The sequence below is a fragment of the Nanorana parkeri genome, unplaced genomic scaffold (assembly GCF_000935625.1).
Source record: "Nanorana parkeri isolate BGI_ZX_2015 unplaced genomic scaffold, ASM93562v1 scaffold3221, whole genome shotgun sequence".
Classification (NCBI taxonomy): domain Eukaryota; kingdom Metazoa; phylum Chordata; class Amphibia; order Anura; family Dicroglossidae; genus Nanorana; species Nanorana parkeri.
Window position 1 is genome coordinate 5,692 of NW_017309489.1, and position 14,363 is coordinate 20,054.

General features: G+C 50.1%; 1 protein-coding gene across 1 annotated transcript in view; it reads left to right on the plus strand.

The window, feature by feature from the left end:
- The first annotated feature begins 12,351 nt into the window (after positions 1–12,351).
- LOC108802930 (solute carrier family 2, facilitated glucose transporter member 1-like) overlaps positions 12,352–14,363 on the plus strand; it is a 19,246-nt gene continuing 17,234 nt past the window's right edge. Inside the window, exon 1 of the mRNA XM_018574774.1 lies at positions 12,352–12,448. Within this exon, the coding sequence (XP_018430276.1) occupies positions 12,431–12,448 (18 nt within the window). The 5' untranslated portion in view covers positions 12,352–12,430. The remainder of the gene's footprint in view (positions 12,449–14,363) is intronic.

Sequence of the window (14,363 nt, forward strand, 5' to 3'; positions counted from 1 at the left end):
CCTGCGGCCTGCCCGGCACTGCATGTATGTAGTGGACACGTGTACACAGCATGGAATGGGGACGTCACAGGTGTCTCTCCAGCACAATCTGGGTTTCAGGTTCTGCAATCTCCTACGAGTAATGATCGATCAGACTTGAGGCTACTATGACAGCACCATGACAGCCGCACTGCACTATCCTGCCCCCAGACCATGAATGCCAGGCATCCTGAAGGGGCAGTACAGGGCCCAAATGCCCTGAGCAATGACCCCAAACACCCGGAGCTCACTACACACCACTGGCCCGCTGTCTAGGAAAGTAGGCCAACTTGAGCTATTTGTAACATACATGCAGCTCAGCGGCCTCTTCACTATATATATATATATATCCATCTGAGACAAATATACCGGCTCCCCACAGAAGCTTACACTCTAGAGCTGCACTTGTTGGAGAACGATGATCCCGGGAATCCAGCATAGAACAGAAGATTTGTAGGCACATAGACAGAGAGCATCAGGACAGGCGCCATGCAACGGTCAGACCTGCCACATCCTGCGCCGTGTTGGAATGTAGCTGCGTCTATGGAGCTTAGGGAACACATGAGGGGGATCAGCTAGGGTTGGACCAAACATTTTATACAAGTTCAATCCTGAGGAATAATCAAGCTCCGTCCCTGGTGAAGACCTGAACTGTCATTTTATAATTGCCCCCTCCACTAAACTGCCTCAATAAATGGAATTATTAAGAAGCACAAACGGGAGGTACGTGACTATCAGTGCTCAGCGTACATTAGCATGTGTAGAGACGTTTACGTGCAATCCCTGGGATTGGCCTCCATTGACTAGTTCTGTCCGGAGAGGTGCACGCCCTGTGATTAGGTCTGCTCCTACTCTTCTTGTGTTGTCTCTGGAATAAGCTCCGAGGAGATCTCATACATGGAAAGCTACTTTGTTTTCTATTGTCCTCCTGAGTAGCGATGGGGTGGGGCGTGTTCGCAGCTCCACGTGCCGAGCCCGCCAGGAAGCTGACAGCGCCAATCGCAGGCACTGAGACATGTTCCCGGTCCGCAGCTGCAGAGATCGGGGAAATGTCTCAGTACCTGTGATTGGCGCTGCCAGCTTCCTGGCGGGCTCGGCACGTGGAGCTGCGAACACGCCCCACCCCATCGCTACTCCTGAGGATCTGGCTGGAGGATGATGGGATTGTAGGTATGCTGAGTAGACATGTGCGTTTCGTTACGAATCGAAATTCGTATGAATTTTCCTGAAATTCGTAGATTCGGAAGCATCCGAAACCCGAATGGCAGTTTCCGAATTATATCTGAAATACGAAATTCCGTTAACGAATTTCGGATCCGAATTTCTCTGAAACGGGAACTAATATTTCCCCTGTAAATGAGGAACAACATGACAAGATTTATTATTAATGTACAACAATCCAAAGTTACCGCAAATCCAAATTAAATAATCCAAAATGGCAAAGTTAAGAATCGGGTGATCGGGTCAATCAGGGCGCCGCACCTTTGCGAGAGCAATTTGGTAACCAATCGCTGGCCAGAATGAGCGAAGCTTTCACTATGGATTCCTCACAGGCGGAGTGCATTTGGTATGACTCCGCCTGTGACAGGAGGCGGGGTTATAGAGGAGGCGTCGGCTTATGCGGCTCTGCTCCCTCCGGTGCCAACTCGCTTCCTCTAGCGCCGGCTTCGTTGGCACCGCTGATTCTCTCCCGCCTCCCCCGCGGCTCTTCAAGTTCCCCCTTATGCCACCACCGGCCCCGGGAATGGTCACAACTAGGTCTTATTTTCGGGGTAGGTCTTATTTTCAGGGAAACAGGGTATGTATGATACGAGATGCTGGCACTGGAGGATAACAAACTATCTATCACATCGATATTATTGTTCTTTAGTCATATAAAGTTGTGTATTTGGTTTATTTTATCGCTGTCGGGCCTCCTTCCCATAGATAAATGATGACAGCGCACAGCTTGCTGGACCTCAATACTGAACTAAGAAGTCTTAGAATTTGTCATCATTCTGAAACGAGAAGGAAATGTTCTGTGTCGTTGTGTTCAGATACGGCCCATCACCCGCTCGGTGGCCCGGCTCAGGTCTGGCTATGCAGCTGGGATAAGTGGCTCCCTTTGTGTTCCAGGCCGCCATTGTCTACCAGCATCTTCACACCTACAACCCCCCTAATAAAACATGACACATACATGTAGCAGCGTGATGCATCGCCTGCCGAGGAATCCATACTCTGCTTCTCAGAATGAGTCACCTCCCCGGAGACATGACGTATGCGACTCCCCTCCCTTCCAGAGCTGGTACCTGCTGCCAGTCACATACACACTCCCATCCTCCATCACTGTGACATTTAACCCCGGACACACCAAGGAAGATGAGCAAGTGGCCAACACTGAACTACTTTAATCCCTGACGCTTTGCAAGGTCTCGGGGCACATTCAGCCCACACAGCGTGCGTTATTGTGCACATCATGTGTGTGTCGTGTGCTGTGTGAGTGCTGAAATGTGTTCCTATAACTCATTGTTCACTTTGCCCCTTTCAGTTGTCGTCTATGTCCCTCTACGCTGGCACTACACAGGTCAGAAGATGCCGCACAAAACTGCCGCATGTCCTCATTTATTTCAGCACATTGGTGAAGCCACAGGCCTTGTTCTTGGGTGTGAGCCAGACCGGTCCATCCCACGGGTAGTCCATCCCACGGGTAGTCCAGGATAAATCAGGCGGCCTGGCCCTGTGGTAGAGGCCAGTATATAGTATGGACTGCACATGTGTATTATGACTCTTTAGATTGTAAGCTCTTCTGAACAGCTCTCATACTCTGTTATTAATCAGCCACTAAGGAACTGTGATTTGGGCCTTATGGAATATTATACAGAGCAATGAGAAGTACCCCCGGGTCACCCTCAGCCACCAATCAGCTTTCATTAGTCTTCCGGGCCACTGAAAGGAGAACTCTGTGATACATCACCATCATACTGTCACCATCATACTGTCACCATCATACTGTCATACTGTCGGGGACAACATCCACCAACAATGAATGATGCCGGACACAACATCCACCAACAATGAATGATGCCGGACACAACATCCACCAACAATGAATGATGCCGGACACAACATCCACCAACAATGAATGATGCCGGACACAACATCCACCAACAATGAATGATGCCGGACACAACATCCACCAACAATGAATGATGCCGGACACAACATCCACCAACAATGAATGATGCCGGACACAACATCCACCAACAATGAATGATGCCGGACACAACATCCACCAACAATGAATGATGCCGGACACAACATCCACCAACAATGAATGATGCCGGACACAACATCCACCAACAATGAATGATGCCGGACACAACATCCACCAACAATGAATGATGCCGGACACAACATCCACCAACAATGAATGATGCCGGACACAACATCCACCAACAATGAATGATGCCGGACACAACATCCACCAACAATGAATGATGCCGGACACAACATCCACCAACAATGAATGATGCCGGACACAACATCCACCAACAATGAATGATGCCGGACACAACATCCACCAACAATGAATGATGCCGGACACAACATCCACCAACAATGAATGATGCCGGACACAACATCCACCAACAATGAATGATGCCGGACACAACATCCACCAACAATGAATGATGCCGGACACAACATCCACCAACAATGAATGATGCCGGACACAACATCCACCAACAATGAATGATGCCGGACACAACATCCACCAACAATGAATGATGCCGGACACAACATCCACCAACAATGAATGATGCCGGACACAACATCCACCAACAATGAATGATGCCGGACACAACATCCACCAACAATGAATGATGCCGGACACAACATCCACCAACAATGAATGATGCCGGACACAACATCCACCAACAATGAATGATGCCGGACACAACATCCACCAACAATGAATGATGCCGGACACAACATCCACCAACAATGAATGATGCCGGACACAACATCCACCAACAATGAATGATGCCGGACACAACATCCACCAACAATGAATGATGCCGGACACAACATCCACCAACAATGAATGATGCCGGACACAACATCCACCAACAATGAATGATGCCGGACACAACATCCACCAACAATGAATGATGCCGGACACAACATCCACCAACAATGAATGATGCCGGACACAACATCCACCAACAATGAATGATGCCGGACACAACATCCACCAACAATGAATGATGCCGGACACAACATCCACCAACAATGAATGATGCCGGACACAACATCCACCAACAATGAATGATGCCGGACACAACATCCACCAACAATGAATGATGCCGGACACAACATCCACCAACAATGAATGATGCCGGACACAACATCCACCAACAATGAATGATGCCGGACACAACATCCACCAACAATGAATGATGCCGGACACAACATCCACCAACAATGAATGATGCCGGACACAACATCCACCAACAATGAATGATGCCGGACACAACATCCACCAACAATGAATGATGCCGGACACAACATCCACCAACAATGAATGATGCCGGACACAACATCCACCAACAATGAATGATGCCGGACACAACATCCACCAACAATGAATGATGCCGGACACAACATCCACCAACAATGAATGATGCCGGACACAACATCCACCAACAATGAATGATGCCGGACACAACATCCACCAACAATGAATGATGCCGGACACAACATCCACCAACAATGAATGATGCCGGACACAACATCCACCAACAATGAATGATGCCGGACACAACATCCACCAACAATGAATGATGCCGGACACAACATCCACCAACAATGAATGATGCCGGACACAACATCCACCAACAATGAATGATGCCGGACACAACATCCACCAACAATGAATGATGCCGGACACAACATCCACCAACAATGAATGATGCCGGACACAACACCCACCAACAATGAATGAAGCCGGACACAACATCCACCAACAATGAATGATGCCTTGGACAACATCCACTAACAATGAATGATGCCGGGGACAACACCCACCAACAATGAATGATGCCGGGGATAACATCCACCAACAATGAATGATGCCGGACACAACATCCACCAACAATGAATGAAGCCGGACACAACATCCACCAACAATGAATGAAGCCGGACACAACATCCACCAACAATGAATGAAGCCGGACACAACATCCACCAACAATGAATGAAGCCGGACACAACATCCACCAACAATGAATGAAGCCGGACACAACATCCACCAACAATGAATGAAGCCGGACACAACATCCACCAACAATGAATGAAGCCGGACACAACATCCACCAACAATGAATGAAGCCGGACACAACATCCACCAACAATGAATGAAGCCGGACACAACATCCACCAACAATGAATGAAGCCGGACACAACATCCACCAACAATGAATGAAGCCGGACACAACATCCACCAACAATGAATGAAGCCGGACACAACATCCACCAACAATGAATGAAGCCGGACACAACATCCACCAACAATGAATGAAGCCGGACACAACATCCACCAACAATGAATGAAGCCGGACACAACATCCACCAACAATGAATGAAGCCGGACACAACATCCACCAACAATGAATGAAGCCGGACACAACATCCACCAACAATGAATGAAGCCGGACACAACATCCACCAACAATGAATGAAGCCGGACACAACATCCACCAACAATGAATGAAGCCGGACACAACATCCACCAACAATGAATGAAGCCGGACACAACATCCACCAACAATGAATGAAGCCGGACACAACATCCACCAACAATGAATGAAGCCGGACACAACATCCACCAACAATGAATGAAGCCGGACACAACATCCACCAACAATGAATGAAGCCGGACACAACATCCACCAACAATGAATGAAGCCGGACACAACATCCACCAACAATGAATGAAGCCGGACACAACATCCACCAACAATGAATGAAGCCGGACACAACATCCACCAACAATGAATGAAGCCGGACACAACATCCACCAACAATGAATGAAGCCGGACACAACATCCACCAACAATGAATGAAGCCGGACACAACATCCACCAACAATGAATGATGCCTTGGACAACATCCACTAACAATGAATGATGCCGGGGACAACACCCACCAACAATGAATGATGCCGGGGATAACATCCACCAACAATGAATGATGCCGGGGAAAACACCCACCGGCAATGAATGATGCCGGACACAACATCCACCGGCAATGAATGATGCCGGGACAACATCCACCAACAAAGAATGATGCCGGGGACAACACCCACCAACATTGAATGATGCCGGGGACAACATCCACCGGCAATGAATGATGCCGGGACAACATCCACCAACAAAGAATGATGCCGGGGACAACACCCACCAACAATGAATGATGCCGGGGAAAACACCCACCGGCAATGAATGATGCCGGACACAACATCCACCAACAATGAATGAAGCCGGACACAACATCCACCAACAATGAATGAAGCCGGACACAACATCCACCAACAATGAATGATGCCGGACACAACATCCACCAACAATGAATGATGCCGGACACAACATCCACCAACAATGAATGATGCCGGACACAACATCCACCAACAATGAATGATGCCGGACACAACACCCACCAACAATGAATGATGCCGGGGACAACATCCACCAACTATTCTGCAGTGTGAGAAGGTATGGTAGAGACCATACAATGGAGGGAGGGATCTGCTCCAATGTTCAGGAATCCATCAGACTGGAAAAGCTCCACGTGTGATATGATGAAGCATCTCCAACTGGCAGTGGCTCCTCGTCACACACCGGAGGTCCATAGGTGGCTCAACATCCCGAGTAATGAATAGCAGTGCTTGGACACTCCAAATTACAACTAGGACTTACTTCATACCTTCCTACGGTGCACACAAGTATCAGAGGCGGGAAGTCAGCTGTTTTCTGACCATTTTAGGTGAAAGGTCCAGTCAGAGCACCTCAAGTGTCAAATCAAAGGGTACGCGTGGTATTACACCCTAATGGGGCCCCCAAATAATATGGATAATGACTCCAATAGGCCTGTACTGACCCATCAGATACCTCCCTGGTGAAGTGACAGGCCGGTCCCCAGCATTGACTGGTTGTGTCCTTTGTTTGGGAGCATTGGTTGGGCCCCTTGGACATCATCCAGGCCCGGGGGTTAGGTTGTCTTGTAGATAATCCGGTCTGCACCATAACATTATTCCTAATAACGTATCGCTGTATCTTGCTGCACTCCTTACCGGATAGAAAATGGAAACCCGTCTGATCCAGGTGGGCGCTCGCCATGACCACCGATGGCACCGTGTAATAACATGAAGTCCAAGAACGTCACCAGCACTCCAATATAAAGGTGAAGAAGGGATAGCTTTATTGACACATATTTGTCATACAATACAAGCGCTTTATGGTGGGTCCCCTTCATCAGGCTCAGAATGACAAAGCATGGCACAGACAACACCACTTGTATAGACATAACGCCTGAGAACAGAAGAACCTCCTGTGATTGCTCCATGTTATTTATCCGTTATCTTTACCACTAGGATTGTATTGTTCCTATTCAGGCCCGGCGCTACCGCAAGGCAAGTCAGGTGGCCGCCTTACGGCGCTGCAGGGTGAGGGCGGAAAAAACAGGGCATTTTGACAAGTACTTGCCAAAATGCCCCGATGTTTGCGCTATGTTTTTTTTTTCACTTACCTTCGGTGCGGGAGAGCAGCGGCGAGTCAGCGCTGGTCCAGGGGGAGGAGCTCCAGGTGTGGTCCTAATTTAGCTGGCCGGCGACTGCCTGAGGATCCCGACACGCCCGGCACCTCAGGCAGTCGCCGGCCAGCTAAATTAGGACCCCCACCTGGAGCTCCTCCCACCGGATCAGCGCTGACTCGCCGCTGCTCTCCCGCGCCGAAGGTAAGTGAAAAAAAAACAAAAAACATAGCGCAAACATCTGTTTTGACAAGTACGGTCGGAGGCGCAAAAATGCACCTTGCCTGTGTAGGCAGGAAACCTAGCACCGGCCCTGGTTCCATTTGTTGGAGGAATTGCTTCTGATCCGCGTGGTCCTCTCGAGCCGCTATGACAGCTGTCATTCCTCCGGTCCGTTCGGCGCATGCACTGATCGGCCGGAGTTTCACATTCCAGCAATCGCAACCAACTGAAGCGGCTTGCTTTCCACATTAGGCGGAAGTGCCGGTGGTGGGGGCGGAGCTTAGCTATAGCATTATGTTGGCATGACGACAAACTGCTGTTTGGATAGCTTAACGGCCGTGACAGCGGTGCGCGCCTTCTCCATCACTGTAAGTGTTTTTTGAATCTATTATTGCGGGAAAGCAATCACAGGGACGGGAGGTTCTTCTGTTCTCAGGCGTTATGTCTGTACAAGTGGTGTCGTCTGTGCCATACTTTGTCATTCTGAGCAGTGGCGTAAGCGACCGCTATGGGGCCCGGGCACAGGGGGGCCCCAGCCAGGGCATCCCTCTGATGCCGTGTGGGCCGCCTGGGTCGCTATGGCATGTAAGGGTGCTGGCTGTCACTGACACAGCTCAGCAGCGGCGTTTCCCCCTCATAATCGCTGTGTCAGTGACAGCCGGCAGAAGAGGCCGGCATTCGCAGTGAAGGAGGAGGCGGTGCCTGCCTAAGAGCAACCCCGCCTTCCTCTTACATCACTGGCCAGCGACGTAAGAGCAGGCGGGGCCAGTGATGTAAGAGAAGGCGGGGCCCGGCGACCACGGAGGTGGACAGCGCTGACAGGTAAGAGGTGTGCAGCCCATCTGAGACCCCGCAGAGCCCACCATAGAGAGTCTATGGTGGGCTCTGCAGGGTCACTCTCAGGTGGGCTCTGCAGGGTCACTCTCAGGTGGGCTCTGCAGGGTCACTCTCAGGTGGGCTCTGCAGGGTCACTCTCAGGTGGGCTGTTTGGTATATGAGGTGGGCTCTGCAAGGGGCATAACTAGCAATCACGGGGCCCCATACAAAATTCTGCTATGGGGCCCTGTGATTTCTAGTGACGCCGCTGATTCTGAGCCTGATGAAGGGGACCCTGTGAGGCCCGGAAAGCGCTTGTATTGTATGACAAATATGTGTCATGTGTGTGTGTCAGGCATGGCGGCCACGTGGCCCTTTATGTAAATAGTGATCTGCTGCCTCAAGAGCTGGTTTCCTGGTTACAGATTGGCAGTAAGATGCGTGCCGTGCACATCAGACATCCGTGTCATGAATCCGCACACACACATTATACATCACACTTGTCCAGCGAGTCAAGGGCCGTAATCCGGTCAGACCGGAAATACAGAGAGGCCGGCTGTCTGGAGGAACCACAACAGCCAATAAGATTCCTCCTCTCATTCACTCACATGAAAAGAAGAATTTGGTTGGCTGCTGTAGGTGTCTCCTTCAAAAAGATAAGGAATGTTCCAGATTTGGGTGAAACGCGTCAGTAAAAGGCCTGGCTAGGTATAAACCATCGTGTGATTAATAATACAATGATTTATATGTTGAAGAACATGGAGTGTGTCTCGTGTGATGTTTGCAGAGAGATGGGGGATCCCATGTTAGGTGTCACCCCCTGCCGGTAGATACAAGTTAGAGGTTGCAGAGCGGCGCTTGCTTCCATGGGACCTCATACTATATTTATACCCCGGTAGTACTACGGCACACGGCTTTTCCACCAATGTGGATTCAGAGTCACGCCAGGCTGGAGGAATTTACTAACCACACAGCACACGCTGACAGGAGCAGACTGACCATAGTCACACAAATGTGCTATTACCAGATGTGGCATGATTGTATAAACACCTTCCCCGATACACACGGTACCGCAAAGAACATGCAGATGTCTGTGTTGTATCATTCTCTCCATGGGTTCTATCATCCTGTCCATGGGTCCTATCATCCTGTCCATGGGTCCTATCATCCTGTCCATGGGTCCTATCATCCTGTCCATGGGTCCTATCATCCTGTCCATGGGTCCTATCATCCTGTCCATGGGTCCTATCATCCTGTCCATGGGTCCTATCATCCTGTCCATGGGTCCTATCATCCTGTCCATGGGTCCTATCATCCTGTCCATGGGTCCTATCATCCTGTCCATGGGTCCTATCATCCTGTCCATGGGTCCTATCATCCTGTCCATGGGTCCTATCATCCTGTCCATGGGTCCTATCATCCTGTCCATGGGTCCTATCATCCTGTCCATGGGTCCTATCATCCTGTCCATGGGTCCTATCATCCTGTCCATGGGTCCTATCATCCTGTCCATGGGTCCTATCATCCTGTCCATGGGTCCTATCATCCTGTCCATGGGTCCTATCATCCTGTCCATGGGTCCTATCATCCTGTCCATGGGTCCTATCATCCTGTCCATGGGTCCTATCATCCTGTCCATGGGTCCTATCATCCTGTCCATGGGTCCTATCATCCTGTCCATGGGTCCTATCATCCTGTCCATGGGTCCTATCATCCTGTCCATGGGTCCTATCATCCTGTCCATGGGTCCTATCATCCTGTCCATGGGTCCTATCATCCTGTCCATGGGTCCTATCATCCTGTCCATGGGTCCTATCATCCTGTCCATGGGTCCTATCATCCTGTCCATGGGTCCTATCATCCTGTCCATGGGTCCTATCATCCTGTCCATGGGTCCTATCATCCTGTCCATGGGTCCTATCATCCTGTCCATGGGTCCTATCATCCTGTCCATGGGTCCTATCATCCTGTCCATGGGTCCTATCATCCTGTCCATGGGTCCTATCATCCTGTCCATGGGTCCTATCATCCTGTCCATGGGTCCTATCATCCTGTCCATGGGTCCTATCATCCTGTCCATGGGTCCTATCATCCTGTCCATGGGTCCTATCATCCTGTCCATGGGTCCTATCATCCTGTCCATGGGTCCTATCATCCTGTCCATGGGTCCTATCATCCTGTCCATGGGTCCTATCATCCTGTCCATGGGTCCTATCATCCTGTCCATGGGTCCTATCATCCTGTCCATGGGTCCTATCATCCTGTCCATGGGTCCTATCATCCTGTCCATGGGTCCTATCATCCTGTCCATGGGTCCTATCATCCTGTCCATGGGTCCTATCATCCTGTCCATGGGTCCTATCATCCTGTCCATGGGTCCTATCATCCTGTCCATGGGTCCTATCATCCTGTCCATGGGTCCTATCATCCTGTCCATGGGTCCTATCATCCTGTCCATGGGTCCTATCATCCTGTCCATGGGTCCTATCATCCTGTCCATGGGTCCTATCATCCTGTCCATGGGTCCTATCATCCTGTCCATGGGTCCTATCATCCTGTCCATGGGTCCTATCATCCTGTCCATGGGTCCTATCATCCTGTCCATGGGTCCTATCATCCTGTCCATGGGTCCTATCATCCTGTCCATGGGTCCTATCATCCTGTCCATGGGTTCTATCATCCTGACATGGGTCCTATCATCCTGTCCTTGGGTTCTATCACCCTGTCCATGGGTTCTATCATCCTGACATGGGTTCTATCATTCTGTCCATGGGTTCTATGATCCTGACATGGGTCCTATCATCCTGTCCATGGGTTCTATCATCCTGTCCATGGGTTCTATCATTCTGTCCATGGGTTCTATCATCCTGCCCATGGGTTCTATCATCCTGACATGGGTTCTATCATTCTGTTCTTGGGTCCTATCATCCTGTCCATGGGTTCTATCATCCTGTCCATGGGTTCTATCATCCTGTCCATGGGTTCTATCATTCTGTCCATGGGTTCTATCATCCTGTCCATGGGAGGACGGAGGTCAGATAGAAGACTGAGGGGAGGACGGAGGTCAGATAGAAGACTGAAGGGGAGGACGGAGGTCAGATAGAAGACTGAGGGGAAGACAGAGGTCAGATAGAAGACTGAAGGGGAGGACGGAGGTCAGTTGTTTCCATGGACAGACATCTAATAGTACAGTGAATGCTGTGACAACCCGAATGTTGTGTAAATGAGTATATTCCCTCACACACACAGAATGATTGTTCATAGTCCGTAGATAGATGGCGTCATATCCCTTGACCACACACCTTCCTCAGTCCCCCAACAGTCACGTCTCATGCACTGAATGCTGCCTTCTTCCAGCTGAATGTACAGTCCATGCACAGTGTGAAGGGAATATGCTAATGAGCGAGGAGCGGGTTGTCTGAGATCACAGCCAATGAGAGCTGTAAGGGGAGCTCACACCCCTTCAGTATAAAACCGCGTGAGACGTCCGCAGCGCAGACATAGAGAGGAAATAGCTTGGATACAAAATATCAGGATTACTGACGTCACATCTACACTCATTACTGGACCATAAGAGACGCGGGACATCATGGAGTCTGGAGGCAAGGTAAGGGTTAACCGGTCCATCATATACTGTCACATACTCCCCACCAGGGACGGACAACATTAACTAATGTGTTTCTTTATGTAGAGTAGTTGTCCTGCAATTTATACTATTATGGGAGAGATGACGACATGTGACCCCGGAAAGGGTTACAGAGGATGCTGTAAAGGGGTCCCATGGCGCTGTGAATGGAGCTCTTTGTTTATATCATGTCACAGAGGACCGGGTGACCCCCCCCTGGCTCTCGGGACTCCATCAGCAGCTCTGGGGACTGCTGGGCTCTTCGGTGGGCTACTGAAGACCCTTTGACGTTTGGTTGCTAGCAGTGTAATGGCTGTGGGGTGGACCCATGATGTTTTAGGTGGTCTTGTTGTATGTGATAGGAGGGGGGCAGTGTAATGGCTGTGGGGTGGACCCATGATGTTTTAGGTGGTCTTGTTGTATGTGATAGGAGGGGGGCAGTGTAATGATGGCCGGGGAGGGGGATGGGGGTCAGCATACAGCTGGGAAAGTAGTTAGAACTACGTATAATGGGCAGCAGGTTAGAGACGGCAAACTCAATAGACATGTATGTGAAAGACAAGGCCCGCGTATTATCTGTAACATGTATGATGATTATTAGGTGTGACGATATCCTGGTGGCACTGAGCTGCTCCATTGTATCATGAAGAATAAGGTGTAGTCACAGTGTGTATACGGAAGATCACCCTGGGACGGAATACAGTCTCATTATTGCATTATGGAGGTTTGGGTCAGTTTGTAGAAATGTGTTACTGAAGGGTCCATGATCACAGTATTATTATTATACGGGAGTTATATAGCGCCAGCAGTGTGCGCAGCGCTGTACAATATAAGGAAGACATTACAGTCACAAGACAAGACGGTGAGGAGGGCCCTGCCCCGGAGAGCTTACAATCTACAAGATAGTACCGTGTTTCTCAGAAAATAAGACTCAAAAAAACACACACTGGGTCTTATTTTCGGGGGAGGTCTTTTTTTTTTTAATGTACAACAATCCAAATTAAATAATCCAAAATGGCAAAGTTAGGAATCGGGTGATCGGGGCAATCAGGGCGCCGTACCTTTCCAAGAGCAATTTTGGCAACCAATTTGGTAACCAATCGCGCTTTCACTAGTATTCCTCACCGGCGGAGTGAGTTTGGTATGACTCCGCCTGTGACAGGAGGAGGCATCGGCTTGTGCGGCTCTGCTGCCGCCTCGCTTCCTCTAGCGCCGGCTTCGTTGGCACCGCTGATTCTCTCCCGCGGCTCTTCAAGTTCCCCCCTTATGCCGCCACCGGCCCCGGGAAAGGTCACAACTAGGTCTTATTATCGGGGAAACAGGGTATAGAAGCCTCTATCCTGACTCCCGGCCGGCACTACGCAGGGTAACCACCCTAGCAATGCACCCCCTTCCTCCGGGCCTGTAACCGCCAACGCCACCGCTGTGTCATAGTATGGTGACCGCTGGCATGGAAGTCTTACTGGTCCCGGGCTGACGGTAATTCTCCCGGAACACAATGGAGATCCGTCATTTCTTCCACGTCTCCTCACTAGAAGGATGTGAGACCTTTCCCCCAATGTTCTAGAGAAAGGAGTTCTCAGGGCCAGGAATGCATGTTGTGTTATTCTATCCACACGTCAGGAAACCGGCAAGAAAACATGATTCCCTCAGGGGTGACAAGCTAGCGGGGGCACCAGTCCTATTATTCTACTACATCAGCAACCGGGACACAAGGATGGAGGTCAGAGGGACACAAGGATGGAGGTCAGAGGGACACAAGGATGGAGGTCAGAGGGACACAAGGATGGAGGTCAGAGGGACACAAGGATGGAGGTCAGAGGGACACAAGGATGGAGGTCAGAGGGACACAAGGATGGAGGTCAGAGGGACACAAGGATGGAGGTCAGAGGGACAC